At 40.8% G+C, this 24,720-nt stretch overlaps 1 protein-coding gene across 1 annotated transcript; it reads left to right on the forward strand.

Annotated features, from left to right (window-relative positions):
• The first annotated feature begins 12,757 nt into the window (after positions 1-12,757).
• On the forward strand, positions 12,758-20,590 carry scrt2 (scratch family zinc finger 2). The gene is made up of 2 exons (XM_036578751.1): positions 12,758-13,708; positions 19,400-20,590. The coding sequence occupies exons 1-2, from the start codon at positions 13,531-13,533 to the stop codon at positions 20,185-20,187; spliced, it is 966 nt and encodes a 321-aa protein (XP_036434644.1). The 5' UTR covers positions 12,758-13,530; the 3' UTR covers positions 20,188-20,590.
• The last annotated feature ends 4,130 nt before the right edge of the window (positions 20,591-24,720 follow it).

Below are 24,720 nucleotides of genomic sequence, written 5' to 3' on the forward strand. Positions count from 1 at the left end.
GGTTTTTAGGGAGAATGCTGTTATTTGTACTGTTTGTAAAGGCGTTTGAGGCAAGGTTCTGCTATTTGAGAGCTGAGAGAGGGGGTTTAGGGAAGGATGTTGTTATTTAAGGGATGAGAAGGGTTTTTAGCGAGGGTGTTATTGGAAAGTGGGCGAGAGAGCTATAGTGGAGACCTTATTAGCATAAATTATCAGTCCTCCAGCATCAGCTCCTTGCAGCCTTTCACACTTAATTGGGCCTCTCAGTGCTGGGCTGCCTGAGTGGGTAACAAAAGCCCTGCTCTCGCTCACCAGGCGGCGAGCTGTACTCAGACAAATAGGGCATGAGTGATCCGACGCACGCTAACATGCTCACGTGCTGATCTGGCAACCACAGTAGTGCAACACAGACTGCCTCTCATCCAGAAGCTTTGCAATGGAAGTGCAAGAGAATGAAAGAAAAATGTATGGTTTATGGTATGTTGTTAGTCCTTTGACTACAATGTGGTTTCATCTGAGGTTGTTCAGATCCTATTTTAACAGTTTAATTGAAGTGGCATGGAGGCTAAATGTTGTGTTGGGGAGAATAATAGTGTGGCAGCCACCACTTGCTCTGGTTCACAGAAGGGGCTCTAGAGGCGTGGTATGGAGATCCGCGACATGTGCCCTGCCCCCCTCCACTAAAGGGAGGTTAAATGTTGTTTGGTGTTGTTATTGTGTTTATTTGTTGGGTAATGGTGTGCACATGAGTTTGTTGGGCTTTATTGTGTTGGAGTGTGGGTTTAGTCAGTGTGGGTTAAGGGTCTACTATAGAGAGGAGTCCTATGACTAAAGGGTACCTTCCCTGCTGAACAGTATGTTTTTCATGTGCCTTAATAAAGAGCACCTGTCATAGCACCAAGTCATGGCAATCTACGATAGTGTAACAGCTCAAAGGATGCACATGTGTAAACAAAAACAGTACCATACACACCTGCTTAAGATTAAGCATGAAAAGTGTGATGTGTATCTTGGTCATTGGCTAAGTATTGATGCTTGTAGAATGTCTATAAGCAGTGGACACATTACTGTCTTAGAATAGCGGAATTCTACGTTCAAAAGTTCTGCTCAATATTTTCCTTGAATCTGTAATGAAAGTCATCTTAGATTGTAATAGTTGGGAGTTTCTAAAATGCTGTTCCTTATTCACACTGTTATAGAATGTTCTCCCCCCATTCTCAGTGTACTCCCAAAAATATTCTCCACCCCTCACTCCAGTTTACTCTGTTCTAGATGTTCTCTCCATTCACACGGTTCAGAACATTCTTATCCATTAATGTTCATGCCCATTTACACTGTCCTGAAACATCCTTCTCAATTTATATTGTTCTAGATCAGTGGCTCTTTAGGATCCCTCAGGGTCCCTCAGACTGTCCATTTTTGCTCCAGGCCAACTCGCAGCACACAGGGATGAAGAAGAACTGTGGACCATCTGGGGGGCCCTGAGGACTGGTAGATTATTCACCTCCATTGACACTGGTCTAGAATGTCCTTCCCATTCACAGTGTTCTGGAGCATATTCACATTGGTTCATTTGGCATGTTCTGGTGAAGTATGAAGCCAGTGGCCAACAGTGGATGGTCCACTGCTTTGTAGATGCTCAGTCCATCTTTAACTAACATTCAACTAAATGTTTATTAAATGCAACTGAACTTGAAGTTGTGTGTGAAACATTCTATTAAATCTAACCCTAACCAAAATATTCCACACAAACCAGCAAGTTTGTCAATGCGTAGTTAAGTTGTTATGGCAGCAGTAGCCTCTAATTTGAGTAGCCCATGTTGTTAAATAACAGTGTTGAACTTTAATAGCAGAATTTCATGCAGCATCATTTCAGTGTGCAGGTGTGTTAGCTTGCTTGTAGCTTGCTTGTTGAAATATTTATTTTTCGACTACTGAATGATCTCAGAATTTCAGAGGATCCAGTGATGTTCAGAGGAAAAAATGCACCTAGGACAAAACATATCTGGTTTGGAATATTTTTGGGTCACACTTCGTTTGGATGGTCCCCTATAGATGATCTACAGAAACATATGAGCACAGCACCAACTCCAGAAGTACAACATGACTTTAGAGGTCTGTGCCCTCTTCCTGCTCACTCTGATTCATTTGGCTTGCTAATTCTTTTTCTCAACATTCTAAAGACAACTGCAAACATTTGGTTTGCAGTTTGTTGGAGAAAGGGGATAATGTTTGGTCGGTGTGCTCTGGCATTTAGAAAGCTGATGGTTGTTAGGTTGTTGAGTCAGTGCAATTGCCTTGAAACATTCAAATAGCTCAGTTCTGATGAAATATTAATCTGAATTGTGTGATTTTAATGTTTCATTGCTAGCACAGGTGACACATTCTTCCCTTCTGGCCTTTCCAGCCTTCACTCTCCACTACTGCAGGTTCTAGTCCCTCTGTACTGTGAGAATCCTCATGTAGGGGGATTACCCAGTCAGCAAAAGCACTGTGAATTATACATTCTCTTAATGGACACACTTCATTGCAGAGGCCCTGTATGTAATATATGTATGTGCAGACCTGTGTGCTTTGATCGTGTGCAGCTTCATGACTGATTTATCACTAGCTCTTGATGAGGTAAGGGAAGATGTCGAAATGCTGAAAAGCTTCTTTTTTAATCAATGAAACTGCATGTGCAGCATGTTATGGTTCATTTTGTGAAGGGTTCCAGCGTTTACCTAGTTTTAGTTTAAAAGCTTGAAATACTTGAAATGAATTTGTGTTAGCTGGTATGTTTTGTTTTAGTTGTATTATTACTGTAGTGGCATCATCATTATCATGTTGCTATTTTCCTAGTCAAAGAATCACTACCTGATTTGAAATATCTTTTGTCACTGGCACAAGAAAACCTAGTAAATGGATTTTTTCCTTTGTTTTTACATGATTTGAAACATGCTTTTAGTTTTTCAAAGAAATCTGCAGGGATATTTTTCCACACCCCCAAAGTTCAGTCTTAAAAGTTGGTTGCATTTTTGGCTTCTCATGATCCAGTTAATCCCAAACACTTTTAATGATTTAGTCCGGGCTCTGGGGTGGCCAGTCCACCATTCTTTAAAGCTGTTCTTTGTTTAATTTGCAATTTTTCTGTCTTCTTTTTTGTATATTTTCTTTTCTCAGTCTATTCTATACACATTCTTACAGACTCATAGTGTTGAGTTGTCTTCTCACAGTGGAAGGACGGACAGAAACACCTGTGGATTTTTTCAGATCTGAAGCAAAAGTCAAGCTTGATTTTGTCTCTGAAAGATGAAAGCTTTAAGTGCTATTTATCTGATGGTGACAGTTTTGGTGGTCCACCAGGTCTTGCTCGGTTTTTAGGAGTCACATTTTCTCTGTGTAGTTGAATATTTTTTAATATTCCACTTTTAAAAACTCCTGTTTTGTCATTAATCTTCCTTTGACTTTCCTCTAGAATATGCAAATGGATTATCTTGTATCTAATGAACAGTGGCTATTTTAGCTAGTAATACAATAAATTAAGGTAGTCTGTGGATTTTGCAGAGTTGTTTTTAATGACAACTGTAATGAGAATTTAATGAGAATTTGCTTTTGTCCAAGTCCAAGGCTTGCTGTTGTGTGAGAGGCTGTCTGAAATGGCATAGCATCACCATCTGGTTGATGTAGAAGGAAAAAAAAAGGATTATTAAACCATTTACCTTTGCCAGCTTGCGTGAACTCTTTGCTGGAAGTGAAAGTGGCGCGAGCCGCGTCCTTACATGCCCCCCCATGCCCCTCGGCAGCATCAGCACACGCAGCTGAAGCTGCTGCAGAGTCGGCGCAGTGGAAACTAGGCCAGCTGCAGCTCTGTGGCCCTGCTTCATCAATATGGATGAAGAGAAGAAGCAACAAGCTAAGCCTACCTTTATCTGCCCAACTCAATGAGAGAGAGAGAGAGAGAGAGAGAGGGAGAGAGAGAGATAGAAAGGGACCACATTAATATTCTTGGATGGTGTGCTTTCTGCGGCTAGACTTTTTGGAAATTCAATGTTCAGCATTAATCCCATGATCCTGTGTAACATTATGCAGACAGCTAATGCTGAATTGACATATGTAATCAGCTTTCTCCCAGAAGTCTGGTCCTAAGTGCTATGGTGGGACGAGATGCTGGTACCTGAAGTTCCTTAGCACAAAAAGAGATAAATAGATAGATAGAGAGAGAGAGAGAGAGAGATAGAGAGAGAGAGAGAGAGAGAGAGAGACTTGGACTGAGCGCTTGCAATAATTTGTTTGCTCTCTGCTTCAATTGACTGAAACCTTGTGACCTGTGCTAAGGATGGATTTGGTTTCTTATGCAAATGAAAATCAATTATGTCTCTGTAAACGGGGAGAAGCAAGAAGTAAAGAAGTGCCTCTTATGTGAGAGAGAGAGAGCGAGAGATGTAGAGAGAGAGACAGGTTAGAAGAGTAGGTAAGAATAGGCCTGCTTCCTTTTAACAAGCCTCTGATGTTCGTGGGCAATAAACGATAAAGCGAATGTTTACACTTTAAGAGGAGATTATTAAATATAAGTAGGAAAGTTCCGATGGACTTCAGAGACCTCCGAGCACTCGCTAACAAGGAAGATAATTAAAGGATGTAGCATTACCTACACAATACAAGATACCTTTCATCTTTTTTTCCTCTTTTTGCAGAGTCTCAGACGCGCACAGAAATACATAAACTCAACTGCAATAGGCGAACCATTAAATCTCTGCCTCTGCATGTGTTTCTGCCACATTAAAGTACATTTAGGTTTTAGCATCTTTATTCATGAGGATGCAGAAAAATAACACCAAGCTTTTTTCCATATGACAAACACATTTTAAGGATGTGTTATGGAGGATATGGACTAGGATAGTGAGAGAGAGAGAGAGCAAGAGTGAGAGGAAAGCTATCTCCCTGGGTGGGTTTTAAGTTTCCCCTCCGAGCCGGATGAAGAGAATCTTCCGGAAGAGTGAAACCACAGTAGTGGCAAAGGGGTAAAGTGAACCAGGTACCTGGAGTGATAGATAGAGGGAAAAAGAGATGTGGAAGGGAAGAAGAAGCATGACCCCCTCCTCCTTCCCCCCAGTATAAGACCCTTTCAGGCAGTTAAAGTGAGCTGAGCCCATCTGTGGATATGAGAGAGATGCAGAGATAGTCCTGATCACGCTGCCTCCACAAACACCCCCCCACCACCACCATCAATCTGTGGATGCAACCCAAGCTCCTAAAGACAAAACAGCAGGCCGATCCATTGCCTGAGGAGGAGTGAGGGGAGGGTAACCATGGTAACTCCTGTCCCGGGGCAGTGACCAGATGCTTGAGTGAAAGACAAGGATTTTTTTCCCTTTTATTTGTGAAAGGAGCCTGGGGGGTTGTGGGGGGGCAGCTTAGCACAACCTGTAACATTTCACTTGTTGATAACTAACAATGAATTTATTCTTTAAGCTTATAATAATACAGTTGATCGATGTACAAATCTGACTTTGATATGCGATATGTCTGGCAAATAGGATGTAGTGGACACAAGCAGTTAGGACATTTGCAGTGGATTTTATTAGCAGTCATATACAGAGTGTGAATGAACGAAACCTTTCATTTTCATGCTTATGTATGACTTTACCTGTCAGTTTTGCTGTGATTATGCACAGTTGTTGTTGCAATGCCATTCTCCTACAGCTTGCAGTGTCAGGTTCAACACTGTATCAAATAAGGAGCCTTTCAATCTAGAAAACCCTTCAGTCTGATGAACAGAACAAAGTGCCACATGCAGTAAATGCGACGTTTAGGGGAAAGAGGCCCAACAGCCTTAAATGGTTAGCTCACATGTAGCTTGGATAGAACATATTCTAGCTAGTGCAATAGCTAATTTAGCTGAAGTCAGCAAATCTAGTTGAGATTAAAGATTGCTTTTCTTAAGAACTTTCAACTTTTACAACTTTAGCTGCTTTAGCTAGCTAGCATACTTAATGTGCAAATTACAGTTTTTTCACGTTGTTTTGCCTCTTTTCTTTAAACACTGCATGTACTGCTTGTAGCACTTAAGGTCTGAAAGTTTTTCTATAATGAAGGCTTATTATTTTTAGCCATGTCAAACCTGACAGGTTTTTAATAGGGGTTTACTTTTGTACAGTTTAATGCCCGCAACTAATAACAAGATTAAACAAAAATTCTCTATTAAAGACTCGAAACTCGACTCGCACTCATCTCACATGAAACATCTTGAACACCTCTGATCAATAGTGGCAGTATTAATTATTAATAATAAGTAATGTTTCCTTGGGAACACGCAAAAGAAATTTGTTGCAGTTCAGTCCAATGAACTGTAATAAACAGCATCAAAAGACATGAAAAGATGCTTGAGCTTCAAGAAGTAGCAGACCAATGTGTTTTCCCTTCCTCTACTTTCTTCACTTTGCCATAAATGTTTCATACTTGAATGCAATCGAAATGAAAGAGCGAATGTGTTTGTATATGCAGAAGTGTTTGTGCTTTTGTGAATGCTCTGTTGCGGCGTATTCTAGATCATCAAGAGTTTTCACACATTGGGTGAAATTCAGGTCAGAACACACCACCTGAGTTCAATGCAGCAGCACATCATAGTGTCCCTGTGCCATGCCATAGAGATAGGCTTTGTTAGTACTACGCTTTTAATATAAGTATTGCAAGTACAGTGAGCAGCTTCTAGTGCATGAGTCACTGTGGAATTGAACACAGTGACCTTTCAAACCGAAATGACACACATATGAAGAAAGGATGAAAAGCGATTCGATAGGACATTAGCACTGCATTACATCCTACATCACTGGCTTTCAAATATAGGTTCCTGAGCCTCACTGGGAATAGATTAAGAAAAGGTTGCAGAAAATGTTTTTTATTAAAAAAAAAAAAAAGTCTATTTCTGTGCATGTTGTGTGTATTTATACATGGTCCCTCTGACATTTAATGTACACTAAGCCTGCCACTGAATTTTTTACCTTCATTCTAATTGACTATCCACACATCCACTTCTGTGCACTGGTATTTATCTGTCTGATGCTCTGTGCGTTGTGAGAACAGTGACTCTTTTGGAGCAAGAAATAATTGCTGGAGTGAAAAAAAGCAAAATTCATGAAATCAGATATTTCAAGGTCATTTAAAAGTGTTCTTTAGTAGCTAGCCCCAGTTTAATAGCCTGCTCCTACCGATCACGCTAAAACTGTGGTTTATTTGGTTATTTTTCATTAAAGTCAAATGGCGGGTCTTGGCCACGTCGAGCGATGAAAGCCACCAGACTCTGTGATGATAGGCAAAAGTCTGGCTTGCTAGACTATCATATACCTAACTGTCACTTAAACAAGGGTCTAATGGTAGTACTGAATCCAATGGAATCCAGAATCAATCTTATATGTGTCCATGTGGGATTCACCACTTCAACTTCATGCGTCAATGTAATCTCATTAGGAAACAGTGACGGAAGCTTTCATGTAGTAAAATGATTTCACAGTTTTAAACAATAATTCAACAATATTCAAAACTCATACTACCCAAGAAAATGTATTTTATTAAGCATATTTATATATATTAACATTATATTATAATATTATAATATTATTCTTTAATCTTTAAAATATCCTGTATTCTGTAGTCTTTAAAATCATAACTTTTTAAAAGAAGGATAAAATATTCTCATTTATACAACAGTTAGTTCCGGCCACGCAAGCTGATTGGTTGGGAAGCGTTCTAACCTTGCAGTTATTTCGCCATAACATCACGGGTTTTTCACAAACACTGTATCACTCCGCTAACATGGCGTTGCTAAACAACGAGTTTGACAGCTGTAGGAGACGCTCAAGCCATTTGAACATTTTTACTTCTTACTTTGCGCACAAACAGAAAATGGATACTTTTAAGATCACATTTGACCGACAGCTGATTTGGTCAGACTCTGAAGATGAGACTGTGCTAAATTCCGAAACTGTCAGTTGGTCTGTGTAAGGAGCTGGAGAATGAACTGCTGGCTGTGCAGCGAATGAGTGGAGCTCATTACGCTGACGTAGCAACAAGCTGCTTGTTAAGGAACTATAATTTGGCGGAAGGAACTGCTAACATTAAAACATATTAAATGCCATATTCATGGCCCAATTTATTTAACTGTTGTATAAAAGCAGGGCTAATGAGGGCTAATTAGATACTACATTATTGTCAGAATATTTAAGCAATAGAACACTCTAAGTCGTGTGTTATCGCGAATAACATCATGTGTGTGTATATATATATGTATATATGTATATATGTATATATATATATATATATATATATATATTTATATATATATATATATAAATTCAAATATCTATTGTAAATTATACAGCAATAGGCAAACAATATCTTTACATTCTGGTGTGGGAATAGGCACATGAACAGAGAGAGAAAGAGAGTGAGAAAGAGAAAAGGGGTCGCTCAAATCACTTAATTAGGTGTAGAATCTCCTGACAAGGGCCGACTGAATTTAGGGCTGTCTCTCCTTTGCTTTGCGTGCGAGCACAAAGGGCCAGCAGCCATACAGGCACAAAAGAGGCAATGACGGAGCAGATGCCGACATCATCCCATTAAATGAAGCCCACCATTCAGAGAAAGAACAAGGATCACACTCACCCTACACCAGCAACCTGCTAAAAGAGGCTCTTACTCACACTTACACACCAACACACACACATACGAGCAAGACCCTCCTCATTAGCCCCGCTGCTCATGCAGATATGCTCATTAAATAAACCCTCTATTAATTACTGTTTAGAAGTTCAGGAGTTCTAACCACTTCATTGAAGATCGAGAATCATAAGGGCTTGAAGATTCAACCTAGTCTACTATGCAGATGCAAAATGTTATAAATCATCTGTTGGTGCTGTGTTGTGTTCCAGATCCCACAATGGAGCCCTGCACAGCGGGAGGTTTTGTGGGCTTGTCGGCCGCGAATGAGCCTCCAGCAAAGCTGACTGTACCAGCAACACTTCCGACTTGTCAAATGGACGGTAACTAATGGAAGAGCAGGGAGAATGCTGTAGTTTTGCTGTTAGTTATTGTCATTCTGTCTCTGTTCAAGCAAAGACAAATGCAGTGCCTTCTCAGATTACTCTGTCAAAGCTTTTAAAGCAGGGCAAGATTTGAAGAAGGGTAAGCTACCATAAAAAAAAACAAATGACATAGTCCCACACCAGAATGTAAAGATATTGTTTGTTGAGGTGACAGTTTTATTGAGACTATGTGCTATGAGACTATGAGTTTTATTGAGACTATGCGCTCGTAACCACTGGTCCATAGCAAAATTGAACTAGAATCGCAGCTTCTACCCGACTGAATCAGCTCCGCTCGAACTCAGTATTAAGTCTCCATTTTCGGCCACCTCGTTGTGAGATCTGAAGTGGCACCTCTTCTCCATTCTCTCTCTCTATGCACCGCAATAGTAGTATCTTTATCATATCCGTCACTTTTCATTTGCCTGGGCTCTTCGCTGCTCTCTCTGTGTGCCTCTGTTTTCTTTTATGTGAGAGTGGTGGCTGATTCTGCAGATTGATGAGCCGCTCGTGTCGGAGCGGGCCAGTTTGGCAGATTGACGTCAGTGGTGTCTCGCTCGTCTAAGAAGCCAATCAGGGCTTGTTAGGGCCCATTAGGGTGAGATGGGCCTGACACCCTCTTTTGCGTACAGTGTAGGTCAAAACAGTTACGCCATAACAGTCATTAGTTATGCTTGTGCACGTATGCCACAGAATACAGCACAGTGGTCTAAAAGGTTGGGACACCTGTTGGGCTCCGAACCTGTCCATGCTTTCAGCAGGCTCTTCTGTCTCTTCTGAGAGAAGCTCAGGTGTGAGTAGCTGATATGATCATTAAGCAGTCCACACTGGCATATCCAGGTCAGCTCTCATTTTTCTGCTGCTTCTTTGACGTTGTGCTGAGTCTTAAACCTATACGCCTCCTCTTCAAAATGAAAAAGATTCTTTTTTCATAAAGGCAGGGAACACACTGCTAGGGGTGGCTGATATGGCAAATATATATCATTATACTTAACATTTTCACAATACATGAAATGCATCACAATATTTAGTTTTTCTGAGGTTTGATAAATTGGAACGGTAACACTTTACTGAAGGGCAGCACTCATAATTCCATATGGCACATAAGACTTTCATGACCACTGACATAAATCTTTGTAGATATTTATAAATTATTATTCCTACTAGGAATAATAGGAATACCTCATTATTCCTACTAGCATCGTAAAAGTTGTTCAAGTGAAATGACATAAAATGGACAAAAGCAGCCTTTGTTATAACTGATGCTTGTTGGAATAAGCCTTTTAGTTTATGTCAGTCATAAAACCCTATGCAGATGTCATATAACCTTATATGCTGCCCTTCAGTAGTGTTACCACTGGGGTAGACCAAAAGGAACCAGTAACAGTATTTAAGAAATACTATAAAAACCTTGAATAAAGTGTTATTCAACATTCCATAAACTGCATACGAAATCCAGTTAAACAAAACTCTCTTTGTAATAAAACATGCAGTTGGTCACTGTTCTTGAAGTACTGACAACATCATCCACAGTATGCTCAGAAAAGCATTTTGTGACATAATTTATTGTGATAATTTAAACACAGAGTAAGAGAGTAGAGTAGAGTAAGAAACAGGAAAGGCCATGATTCTGTTCCTGAAAAATGCTCTTTTAAATAATGGGATACTACAATATTGTGATGTCTTGTCAAAGAAGGAGATGTGAGAAACAGCGCTTTACACAAATGCTCTTTTACTGAAGACAGCAGCAGGGGAGAACCACTGCCCAGCACCGACTCTGGGTGAGAGTAGATTCTGACTCCACAAATGCACAGCACAGAATGAGGCAAATAACACAGCGGCACTCATAATCTCCATAACAGCTACTTATTTATAGTCTCTCGCTTACCGGGTTCGGCGCCTCCCAAGAGCCCAAGTATGTGGCTGCTCTGCATGGCCATGCCTCACGTGTGTCCATGGCTGAACTAGCCAATAATGGATCGCGACAATACTGTCATATTGGCCATCCCTATGCCCTATATTGTGAAATATATTGACTATAATTGAAAAATGTTATGAACCAGTAAAGACTAGAGTGATTAGATTGACCTTATTTTATTAGTTTCTCAAGCTTTTGGTAGTCCACATCTGAGTGTTTTACCAGTTTGTTAGAAAGCTTATTTAAAAACCTGAGCTACGCCGCTATGTTGATACACTCTCGTGCAGCCATACCACTTCAGTGTCACTGTCACTGCTGCACTGAGAATGATCCACCACCTTAATAATATCTGGTTAGCATTGGTTCTTTGGTGGTCCCTTTCCACTGATGGATGGAGTCAGGGGGCTGACAAATTGAGCAGCAACAGATGGGCTACAGTCAGTAATTGTAAACCTACAGTCCACTTACATGGTAGATGTTTTAAAGAAAGTGGCCAGTGTTCAGTGAGGCTAAATTACACAGATTAAATAGGTTAAACACTGATACTGTAATTTAGTAATGAGGTGTTTAAGATCCAGTGCTTGGATGTCTTTAGAGCTTGTTTGTTGGTGTGTGAACTGCGTATGGACACGCTAGTTAGTTTCATTGCATTTGCCTGTTTATGCTTTCAAATATGTATAATATATTTAGCATTTATTGAAAAAAAAATTGAATAGTTTTTGTTAGGAACTAAACAGTTAAATTTTACAATATTAAAAGGTTTCCATCGCATGTTTTGTAAGTTGCTCTGAATTGGAGCATCTGTTAAATGACAATGTAAATATAAAAGGTGTACTAATTATCTCTCATAAGCATACAATATTTAGCTCAGTAAAATAGACTACACTGATTTTTAATCACTGATAAAGTTGTCAGATTTCTAAAATGATGCTCACAAAACATGCCACTGTCAGAAAAGGTCTTATATCTCAATTTTTGTCTTCTTTTTATACAAATCGTTAAAAAAACACAAAAAACAGCTGCCCTTTCCATAATGTCTAAATTTTGCAATGAATGGAACAACAGAAATGGTCCAAAATAAGTTGGAGAACTTCTGAAAGAAGTTAAGAATGTTTATTTCTTTCTCCTGAAAAGTTAATATTTTGGAGATGGAGGTTTTATTCCGACAGCGATGATATGCAAAACTGCTATGTGAATGTAATCTGAGCTCCCACTCTTCAACTCCTATGGCAAATTTCTCTCAAATTAGCATATGTAGGGTCTAATTTTACATGCTGTCAGGATGATAAAGATTAAAATTAATTAATTCTGTAATTAATTGGCTACGCATAGTAGGGCAGACATCTTGAGGGCATGGTAGGGTAGAGGGAAGGAGTAGGTAAGCGGAGGGCTTGGAGGGTGTGCAGCAGCGACATGTTACTGATACAGCCAGTGCGTGTGCCGTCTGAGGGACGGGCAGTGTTTAAGTGTTCAAATCGTTATCTTTCTCTCTCTCTCTGTACAGATCGTGTGGGCAATCTCGGCTGCTCTGTGGGAGATATGTCAGGGTATTCTGAGGATACGGCGATGAGGAGGAGGAAGAGGAGGCTGAAAGGCAGTGAGAGGATGCACAGCTTGTAAGAAGTGGCCGACATAAACTGTGTCACTTCATTGGAAAACAATAGAGGACAGGACACGGAGCCCGCCCCCCCCCTCCAAGCCACATGGCTTTATTGTCTGCCTCCTCCCTCCCTCTCTCTCCCTCTCTCTCTCACTCTCCTCCCAGCAATGTGAATGAGTGGGGGGTGAAAAGGGGGAGTTTTGGAGGGGGGTCTGGTCATGTTCCCCCTGTCTGCATATGTGTGTGTGTCTGTGTGTGTGTGTGTGTGTGAACGCACAGACGGTTCAGTAGTAATTTGATGTGTGTCCCAGGGGACGTTTGATGGATTAAAGCTAAGCAGCTCCATTGCTGCGTACCACCTGATCTCTCTCCCACTGCCGCCCCATATAAGCCTGCCTGACTGCTGATCTCAGCTAGTCCCTCAGTCTCTCTCTCTCTCTTTCCTCTCTCTGTCTCTTCTCTCTCTCTCTCTCTCCTCTCTGTCTCACTTTCTCTGTCTCTCTGCCTCTCTTTTCCTTTCTCCTAGTGGCCCCCACTGCAGCCCGGGAGCTATCCAGTGCTGAACGAGAGTATTTTTCTTTTCTTTTTTTTTCTTTTTTTTTCTATCCACAACCAGGCAGAGAGAGAGAGAGAGAGTGAGCGTGTGCATGTGCGTGTGATTCGTACAGTAGCGGCACGCACACACAGCATCCCATCATCCGTCGCCTTTCCTCCTCTCGCCTTGCTTTCCATCTCCTTTATCTTCATCCCTGATTCTTTTCATCCCTCTTGCTTTCTTTTCTTTTTTTCCTTTGCTGGGAGGTCAGGTCTTTTTTATTAAGTAACGTACGGATTTACGCTCCTGCTGCTTGTTTTTCTTTTTTTGTTTTTTCCTCCAGGAATCTTTTTTTTCTCATTTTTTTCCCCCTCGTTTTCTGTTCGACGCCCATGCGTAGTGCTTCTCGCGTGTGTGTGCTGACAGTGCGTGAATCATGCCCCGCTCCTTTTTGGTGAAGAAGATCAAGCTGGATGATTTCTCCTCGTCTGCTGTGGTGGCATCCAACCATCATCATCACCATCATCACCATCACCACCTGGACGACGCCTTCACTTTCACCCGTTCCATCACAGACTCTGTAACCAGCCTGGGTGTCCGGCTCAGCGAGAATGGTGAGTGTGCATGCGCTCCATGTCTGTCTGAGAGATGTCTGTCGCTTTATGCAACTACACGCTCAATACCTTCACACTCTGAGCTACAAGTCTCTGCTTGGCCCATTAGAGCAGGAGATTGCAAAGCAAAACCAGGATTGTGATGAATTTTAGGTGTTTTTATACTGAATTACACTACAGGCCTGGAATTATCACCAGATGTTCCGTAAAGCCTGGTGTTTTGTTGTTGTTTCAGGATCCTAAATAATCCTTAAACCCCCTTCGCCTATCCCCCCTTTTCTCTTTCTCTCCCTTTTCTCCTCCTCTCTCCTCCCCTACTCACCCCCCATGGCACCACACTTTTGTGTTTTTTTGACTCGGGTGATGTACACACACAATCCAGGTCACGGAAGCGATCGGCTTATGTAAATAAGGCCATGCGACAGGGGCTGATAGTGGGTTTGTTTCGCATCAGCAGCTAATGCTAGGCTGCTAAGGCTGAAGCCTGTTTCCCTTTGTGGATGGACTCCTCTGGCTGGTGAGTGCCAGCAGCCACTGTTTGGACCAAAAGACTCCCGAGGCATGATTGGATGATGCGTTTGTCCTTAGCTCGTAATGCCCTTGAGTTTCTGCCGCCGTCCAGTACACCCCCCCCTCCCCTGCATGCACATTATCTCTCTTTCTCTCTCTCTCTTTCTCTCGCTCTCTCTTCTCCTCCCCCATCCTTCTTTCTAGCACAACTCCCTCTTGCTCTCTCTCCCTTCCTCTCTGTCTGACGCTCTCTATCTCCTCTGTTGCAACATATGAAACCAAGTAGGGGGGCAGGATTTCAGTCAACGACGCCACAGGACACATTCAAGTACAGTACAGAACAACCGAGTGGGGGGGTGTACAAAGATATAAAAGGGAAGGAAAAATAGGAGAATGCTCGGAGCAGCGTTGAGTATTCATTGTGTACAGCGTACTGTATAAATATACAGTGTACAGCAACACAAAAGGACAAACCCAGTGACACCAAATGACAAATATGGTGACACAAAAGGACAAATAGCATCACAGATGAGTAGGCTGGTCCAGCCAGACACGCTAAGCAGCAGTTAGGGGGGCATCCTGTGGTCCTTGAGCCCTAAACACATGCAAACACACTCGCACATGCACACTCTCTCTGTGGGCAGATTTGGGCAGCAGATGTCTGCTCCCCTCTGTTGTGTTATGATGTTTTTTTCAGAGATAAGCTGATAGAGAGATTTAGGCAGAGCAGAAGAGAGGGAGAGAGAAAAGAAGGAGGAGGAGAGAGGGAGGATGGCTTAAAAGAAAGTGATGCTTTCCCACCTGTTGCAAAACAGCAGACATTTATATGACTCATTGTGTTTGATTTTATGATGGGTTTCAAAATAAAATGGCTTTGCAACCTGTAGAATCCATTATTGCTCACATTTGGTTGAGGAGATATAGACGATACTGTTAAATAAGCCCCTGAATAACAATGAGGTATGACATAAAAGGCCATGTAGGAAAGCTTGACCGTAACTTAATTCCGAGAATGTGTGTGTTTTCATATTAAAAAAAATACAGAAAGAAACGACTGGACCTTGCTCTGTCCCAGTATACAGCACCTATTTTGCTCTCAGTCTCAGTAGTGACTGCTGCGTCAGCACAATCACACACACCTCCGCAAGCTCAGCGGAAACAAAGGAGGCAGCGCAAGCAGGTCCATCAGAAACCTGCTTCCGTCGCCGCAAAAAGAGGGAGACTGTAGAAAGACAGCATAGCGTAGAAGGCATTTCTGGAGTCAAACGGTTGAGAACTCTCACATGACAGTACTGAATTACAGTGAATTTGCCGTCCGTAGAACCTTAGAAACAGACAGATTTTACAAAAGCAAGTAAGGGTTTAGGATTCCAGCATTCCGGTGATGAAAATCACAAACTCATAAGCCAATGGCAAAATGCATTTTGATTTATTTGGCCTCAAAGGCTCTCAGATATTTGGGGGTGTGATTATCCTGTATGTATTACACTGGCAAGAACTGAACAACTTCGTGAAGCAGGTTGTGACTACAAGATTTATTTTAAAATGGGACAAATATGAAAATATTGAGTCCAAGAGGGCACGAGGAATCAGGAGGGAAGGTAGCGAGTGTGGCAGTTTAGAGTCCAGTGCCCCACCCTCTGAGTGTTCGATAGAGCCTGAAAGTGTTGCTTGCTCTGGAGCCCAACAGAAACTTGTGGAATGCTCAACTGTTGCTTAATTCATTGTCAGAAACACATGTTTTTCTCAGTTGTACTTTTTCACATTTTCTGCTAAAAAAATTGCTTTCATGGGCTTCTATAGAACATAGAACTGCATCCAGTTTCATGTTCAAAATGGTCTTGCACAAGAATAGATTCAGACATAAAAACGGTTCATTCTAGTTTTATTATCTCCAGTTTCCTGTACTGTAAATAGAGGCTCGTCAGATCAGTTTTATTCAACCTAAATAAACACTTTGAATGAACCATTCTTTCAATCAGTGTAATTCTTTGAGTTGAATAAAACTAGTTCAATTGCTTGTTACCACATGAAGGAATTTCTTTAAGTAGATATGATGAGCCACTTTACAGTGTGACTGATACAAGGGAAAGTGGAAAGCAATGACATATAGAAATACATCACTGTCCACAACATTCAAATGTGTGTGGAGGTTAAAAGGTTTTATGCATTCCGTTCTTTATCAGGTTGTATAATAAGATGGAAAATATAGCAACTGCAATACTGCATTAGCATATTAGAGGAATATTTGACTATTTTTTTATATGCAGAGGAACTAAAGCACTTCCAGCTCGTCATTGCGGTCATCCTTTGTTGTTCCTCTGCGGACAGCAGAATGCGAATTGCTTCTCGTATGAGGACCCGCTGGAGTGGAGGGCATTAAGAACACTTTAACTGCTTGACTAATGACCCAGGACCCTCCAAGGCCCTTCAGCAAGCTTACCGCAGCAAAATTAGTTGTTTTTTTTTCCCCACCCATATTCCGTCAAGCCCCGCCTGTGGGCAGAGTGATTGTGAGTATGAAGAATTAGCCAGTCTTAGTGCAGGAGGCAGGACACTACTACCCAATCCCAGCGCTAAGGGTGGGATACTGACCAATCCCAGTGCAGGGAGCGGGCTAGTCCGAAGTGTCTCTCTCTTGCTTACTGGTGGATTGTTTTACATCAGATAGGCTATTGATCAGTGCCCAAAAAAACTTTGAATCTCATTACAAAGGCAGTCAATACTTAATTTGCAGCGCTAGCTGCGTTCAGGGCCATGGGATGGTTTTTGCTTTGCACTCGGACACCTTCTTCCGTTCACATTCAGTCTGATAGCGGATTTCTCACATTCTAGTTTTTAATGTAATAGCACTATAGCTGTTATGTTAAAAAGCAGCTGCCACGCTCTTGTCCAGGGACAGATCATAGTTTTGTGAAGGCCACAAGAATCTTTGGAGGCCCTCACATTCCAGCAATAACACTTAAAAAAGGAACTTAAAAGTGAGATTAAACAAGATTATGTTCATGTCCACTTTTAACAACACTGAAAATATGTTTATTTCTTGTTTAAAAGGCAACTAAATTTTAGATTATTAAGGTGAGATATCCTGTTGTGTTTACATTGTAACATTTTTAGTATATAAGATTATGCAGTCATAATGCAAAACAGAAATACTCATACACACAGAAGGCAACAACAAAGTTATGAATAACAAAGAAACAGAAAACCATGCAGTGATCCAGTGTTTATAATAGGTTGAGCTGCTCTTCTCTCTCTTTCTCTCTCTTTTCTCAATGTGCCACAAGGTCAGGAACATATTCAGCAGTGGTAATAGTGCTGAAAAGGTTGCTTTCTGTATTCAAGCTATTGTTTTTTGAAGTGCAATCGGGGCTGCTGACTTCAATCTTTTATTAATTTTCTTTAGGCTCTGAATTCATATGTGCAGGTGTCTGTCTATATTTTAGAAAGAGTTGTTATGAGGATAAGAGTAAGTAAAAGAGTGATAAAGCCTGCTTACAAAGAATGTCACTTTATGATCAGTGTTTCTCCGCAACACTAAGCTATAAACTACGCCATAACACGAGCCTCAACCCTGAATGCTTATGTCAGTATAATGGACAGGAAATTAAGCATACAACCATGCAAGAATTACACTTGCCACACAGACGCACACACTTACCTACAGACGCCCTGAGGTAATCTTATCAAAGAAAGGGACCTAATCAATCAGATTACTTCATCTGAGAGAGAGAAAGAGAGAGAGCAAAATAGAGGTAGCAGGGGGTCTCTGAGCTCCCAATACGGTTAGTCTACTTAATTAGCCATTATCTCTGTGTTAAAACCCTCTGGGTCACCCACCCACTCACTCTCACTCACTCAGTCTTTCTCTCTTTCTCTCTCACACACTGTAAACTAATTTTTATGTCGTAGACCTGTGAAAACACCTTGACTCAAGCAGATGTCTTTCAGAACCAATGCTTTCATGTCTTTTAACGGACTGAGCTGCTTCATATTTCAGTGTGGAAATTATGGAATGATGTGTCCATATGCTACAAAAGCTGGTTAGTCGTGTGTAGACCATACTTGTAATTCGGCAGTAATTTATTATCTGCTGATGTGTAAAAGAGTATAAAACATGGATGTCCTGGTCAGGTTTTATTGCCTCCAGATCCTGAGAAGAGGCATTTAATATTGAGAATCTGCTGATATCGAGCAACACCAATTGTATTTGTATTTTTGTAAATAATATAGCAGCAGTACATGCTTTAAATATATTAAAGTAAGTATACTAATCCAATTTAGGTATGATATGCTAACTATTAAATAGTTCAAGTTTGTCTAGCAAGGGGTATCTGCTCCTTTTTCTTAGCTTTGTACGCACATGCATTCTTACCACTGATTTCAAATTTTATGTGTGGGTTAACCACAAAAGGTGGCGAACTTAACTATGGTAGAAAAATTTTTTTGCACAGTTTTTAACTTGCCTCAAATGTAGTCCATCAGCCAATATGTTTGGATGAACATTTTGCTTCTTTAGTTTAGCCCTGGAGCTACGAGACTAACGTTTCTAATAAACAGTAGAAGTCCATATGAAAACAAACAAAACTTTACCCTGTTGCTGTGGACAGTCATTTTAAACATGCATGCTGAATCCTGAATTCCCCTTCATAAGTATGCACATCACATATTACGTTAGTGATTTGTGTTGTTTCTGTTAACTGTTCTGTTCTGCTAAATGTTAATCTTAAAGCAACACTTGTTGTCTAAAGAGGCTGTCTGGAGCGTTTAGCTACACAGGGAATCTTTGTTCATTTTTATAGTTCACATACTGTGCCCTAAAACACACTGACAAATCTGTGCAACCTTAATGAAGAGCTGGATGTGGTTTGAATTGGGTTCAGAGAAGTTTTGCGAATGTATTTACAGAAGAAATTTGGGTGACTATTGATTTCTAGTGTGTGTTAGCAACATTAGCAACGTAGCTCTAGTGGTAAAGTAAAGAAGCAAAATTTGGACAACAAAGATGTCTTGGCTCATTGACTACATCTGGGGTTAACTGGCTTAACGTAGCCAATAACTCTCCATTAAAATATGCTGTGATTGTCTAAAATACTAATCTTTCATAGTGGCATCTTTAATGTGAAAGTTTTTTTTGTACACATTAAGCCTTACTCCCTGTATCTCTTCCTCTCCATCCAGGCTACATCCAGGACTACATTAGTCCCTCTGCATATCAGAGCGAGAAGAAGCTGGAGCTTAAGTTGGCCTCAGCTGTGTCCGACCCTCTGTACGCTCCGGTCAGCAGTGGTGGTGAGGAGTACTGCGAGCCAGACTTAGAACAGCCCGACAGCCCTCAGTCCGGTCTGACCGCTCGTGGCTACTACAGCGGGGAGGCGGAAAGTCTGAGCGATGGCTACATTACTGCAGAGGGCTTCTTCATCTCAGATGGGCGCTCACGGAGGAAAGGCGAAGGTAAGGAGTCGCGGAAGGGCGTGGCGGATGCCAAGGAGGCTAGCAGTGGAAACCCACGACACGTGTGCAACGAGTGCGGCAAGACATACGCCACATCGTCCAACCTGAGCCGCCATAAGCAGACGCACCGCAGCCTGGACAGCAAAATGGCACGCAAGTGTCCCACCTGCAACAAGGTGTATGTGTCCATGCCTGCGCTGGCCATGCACATCCTGACCCACGACCTCAAGCACAAATGCAGCGTGTGCAGCAAGGCCTTCAGCCGGCCGTGGCTGCTGCAGGGACACATGCGCTCACACACCGGAGAGAAGCCCTTCGCATGCGCCCACTGCGGCAAAGCCTTCGCCGACCGCTCCAACCTGCGGGCCCACATGCAGACGCATTCAGCCTTCAAGCACTACCGCTGCAAGCGATGCGACAAGACCTTCGCGCTTAAGTCCTACCTGAACAAGCACTATGAGTCGGCCTGCTTCAAGGGCTCCGGGGATGAGGACGAGTCCGGATCCGAAAACTGATGAAAGAGAAATCTGAACCTTCATCTCGTTAAATTTGTCAGGAAGAGTCAGGAGACTGAGTCTTGTTTATTCTCGCACGTCTCCCCTGTTCGACTCCAGAAGCTTTTCACAGACCCCTTCTCCTGCACACAAACACTCATACACACTAAAATGCATTGAATGCATTGAATTTGCTTGATTCAAATGTGTACATTATGTCCTCAGTATGCCAGAGAAAATTCAATGATAGGTTAATGGTACTGGCAGTAGACTGGTACTGTGACTGTTAGAGCTAGGCCTTCAGTTCTGTCTGATAAATGTCAAAACGAGGGAAAAACCCACCTTAACGATAACGTTAGCGTCCCTATGGGATTCTAGTAGTATGTTAGTGCTAAACTTAAGCTAAGTAATGCACATGAACATTTTTGGCAGTTATAGAGTAAACATTTGAAGCTTGGGAAAGACATTCCATGTATTATTTGAAGCTCAAAACAAACATATGAGCATATAATTAACTTGTATGTAGCAATTTTACAGTGACGTAATAGCTGTTTTCCATTTCTAGCAACTAACTGAAACCTGGTTAACAAACTAAACTAGTCTGTATTCACAAATCATTGACATGTCTAGGACTTCCAGAAGGTCTAGAAGGATGTTTTATCTCACAAAACTGGTCCCACCCATTGTAAATCGAAACACGATTGGCTGATTCCTAACTTCTTAATTATGCTAGTGGTTAATCTAACATGTAAGGCCTTCAGTACAGCTCCTGAAGTCCTATCCAATGAAAGACAACACTTAGCTGTATCTACCGAGATACCATGAAAAAAGGAACTGATTAGAGTATCCATTTGATGTTTCAAGAATTTAATCCTTTTGTTTCCAACCAAAACTTAACAATGAAATAACAATAGTAGTGTAATACTTATAGAATTTAAATACAAGCATTATTTTATTTAATAAAAATGAATTGCAGACATATTTTGTAGTTTCTATAAATAATTGTCATTAATCATTATGAATGCCCCAAGGGTTCCCTGTTGTGTTTATCATCAGTTATTATTATCGACTCAGAAATTCTATTTCGCCTCTATTTATTACATCAAAACTATGTTTGCCAAAAGCAAACAAACTAAAAGACAACCGTGTTGATGTAATTTATTTTATTAATGTGGAAACAATGTACACATTTTAATCGAGTCAGTTCAGTGCATAACATTTTTGGTGCACAACAGAAAATTTGCACCTTCATCTTCTCTGTTATGCTCCAGACTTCCTTTAATAATCCCATCGTCTGTGCACACATGAGAGAGCGCACGAGGAGGAAAAAGAAATCCGTTCCACTTTTCCGAGGAAAGAAAACGTTCGTCTTCTCTTTTCAACTTCTGAGGCCCTTCACTTACCCCTTCCTCTTCACGCACACACATACACACACACACATGCACACACACAAATAAATGCGCCTTGTCCCTCTTCCTCCCTTTTTTTAGAAAGCAATATTTTCACTGAGATTAACTTTGGGGAAAACAAGGAAAACAATAATGACCAGACAAATAATGAATAGATGCTGGATTTTTTTTCTTCACGACGATTGCTAACTGTCCACAGATACACACCAACATACTTTAAGACTCTCTCTCTCACACAAACACACACACATACACTTATTATGAGGCCTGGCATGTGAATTTTTAGCAGTGACTATAACAATATTAATAATGATAGTAATAATATTTAGATTCCTGATATTTTATAGCAAATCATATGAAAACGAAAAAAAAGGACAACAACAGTGTTCCTTCTTCTTTTTTTTAGAAACAAACAAACAAAAAAATGACCTCATGTATTTTTATGCTGCTTTTTTGTTGTGCTAAGAGTTGAATTCTTTTGCAACTGCCAATTTCAACTTTTATGACAATGTCAACAATGACAGTATTTGCAAAAAAATCGAAAGGCCACTGAAAACGTGAAAGTGTTTTTTCTCTTAAACGTCACACTTTAATATTTTAATTCTACAAGTGTTATTTTTATATTGCAAGTCCAAATTCTAGCAGTTTATTTATTGTCTGTTGTTTTTTTTTGTTTGTTTTGTTTTTGTGCCAATCATCCCCTGATAACTTATCAAAAAGCAATCTTCTGGAAATGAGACTATGGTGGACTTTCTTAAGAGCATGGTCTTTGCTTCAGTATTAGTCTCACCAGGAGTTACGCCAAAACAAATATGAAGGACAAATGAAGATGAATAAGACAAACGGAACTCAAAGACACTTCTGGTTTAAAACCTGTTGCTCTCGTCTCAGTCCTGTTTGACAGGATGCAATATCTCAGTAAACGAAATGCTCTCACGGTAACACAAGGACTCTAATGAGGACATTTAGCCGAATTCAAAGAAGAGTGATGCAACTAAAGCAATCTCCATCCATGATACAGGTCTTCCTCCGCCAGTTTGGCTTAAAGCAGACTCTTCAAGTGTTCCGTCCATCTGGAGATACTTCCCTCCCTACTTCCTCTCCAACGATTACCTCACCCAGAGGCAGGTATGACCTCTGACACCCTCCGTCTCCAAGTCACCCCGTCCATCCTTCATCTCCGCCAAAACAGCAACCTCATCTCTTACCATCTCAGTATTGTTTTATTTATGTATTTATTCATGTACTATTTATTCTTTTATTTAATTATTTATTATTTTTGTCTTATTTATTTATTTATTTAATGTATTTAACTTATTCATCTGTGTATTTTGAATACTGAATACCACCATTGACCTTGTAAGATGCTGCTCTTGAAAGAAAAATGTTTATATGCATGAAAAAAACAACTGTAGAAAAAGTCCGTAGGACTTCTAGCGTTTTTGAAGAGGAACAATGTACAGCATTTGAGACGTCTGGAATGCCGACAAATACTTTGTTTCACAGGCAATAATTCTTCCTTGGCATGGCAACGGACTTGTATAATCATAGCTGTCCTGTCTGCAGATCACTTAGGGCAATAAATGAAACCGCCTGAACACAAAACACAAAGTCATTCTCCATCTCGTTGTCGTCATTTTAATTTGAGATAAATGAGCTTTGGGTTGGGGAAGATGATCCTTTAATGACGCCAGAGCCCATAATGAACACTGTTAGTAATTATGGAAGTTACATTATGTTCATAAAACATGACTCATTTCATGTCCATTGTTCAAATGGATTGTCACCATGAAATCTCAGTTCTAGCATTAAAACAGTGGAAGTGTTACTATTCTGCTGAGAACGCCATGCAGTATCTCAGTGTTCTTCAACCTGATCTCTGTCTGCTGCATCTGTGACATATAGTTGATTACCAGCACCAGGGCAGCCGTTCTGGATGGGCATGACAAATTCGTGGGTTGGCCAAATCTCAAATTATAATCATAACTGAGGCGTTCGCTAAGTTTCGTTCAAACACTGCAGTATGAAAAAAACATTGCTATACTACTCGACCAGAACACAATAATAAAACTCATAAAAATACTTCTTCTATCTCGTACTTGCACACAAGAGCAATAATGACCAATATTATTATGCTGGAGATTAATGAGCTGGTTGAGCCATGACCCTCTGTAGTTAGTGCATTTATCTAATACTAAATGGTGTGCTTGACTGCTTTTGTGCTCAAAACAAGCCATGTCCATCCGCTTCCAGTCCTTAAATCAATGTAACAGTCCTCCCTTCATTTATCTCTGAAATGCTGACAGCATCACTGATACTGCAGGACTCTATAAGCTTATAATTTCTGTACCAGCATTATGAGATGCTCCTTGATTCAGCACAAAAAATAGCTCTTAGTCTGACTAACTATAACTGTGTGTGATGGCTCAGGAGGGAGTGCTGCTTTTCAAACTCTAACAGTTGTGGTTACTGGTTAACCCCTTAAAACCTCAGGCTTATTATTCAGTAACTACAGGGACTTCAATACAAACTGGTTGAACTATTCTTAGGTAATAGAATGTGTAAAAAAAAACTAAACCCCTTAAATGGCCGGCAGGCCCTGGACTGTTTTAGCACCTGCTCATTGGCTTCTATTCTAATTGAGTTTCAAGTCAGTTGGTTAGGAAATGGTAGAATTGTCTGTGCTAATCAGAGATGTCAAGTCTCGAGTCCCTGAGTGAGTCAAGTCTCGAGTAGAGAATTTAGTTTAGTCTTGCTGTTATCTGCAGCCACTGCACTGAATGAAAGTAAACTCCTACTAGAATCCTGTCAGCTAACACAGCTTCAAAGTTTGTCACTGAAAAACCTTTAGACTGAAGGACAGAAACTACGTGCTACAGGCAGTGAACATGGTGTTTAAATGAAGAAGGCAAAATAACTTGAAACGGCTGGTTAGTTGATAGTTTGCATAACGACTATGTAAGCTAGCTTGCTAGCATAATCGCTAATCCAGCTGAAGTTTTAGAAACTTTTACCAATTTCGGCTAGATTAGCTGTTGTGCTAGATATATGATTGTTATCCAGACTATGGTAGCTAACGTTTGAAGTTGCCTTGCATCCTTCTAGAACACAGCTTTTGCTGCACATAGTGTGTCATTCGGTCCAT

This window comes from Colossoma macropomum, unplaced genomic scaffold, assembly GCF_904425465.1.
Source record: "Colossoma macropomum unplaced genomic scaffold, Colossoma_macropomum, whole genome shotgun sequence".
Classification (NCBI taxonomy): Eukaryota; Metazoa; Chordata; class Actinopteri; order Characiformes; family Serrasalmidae; genus Colossoma; species Colossoma macropomum.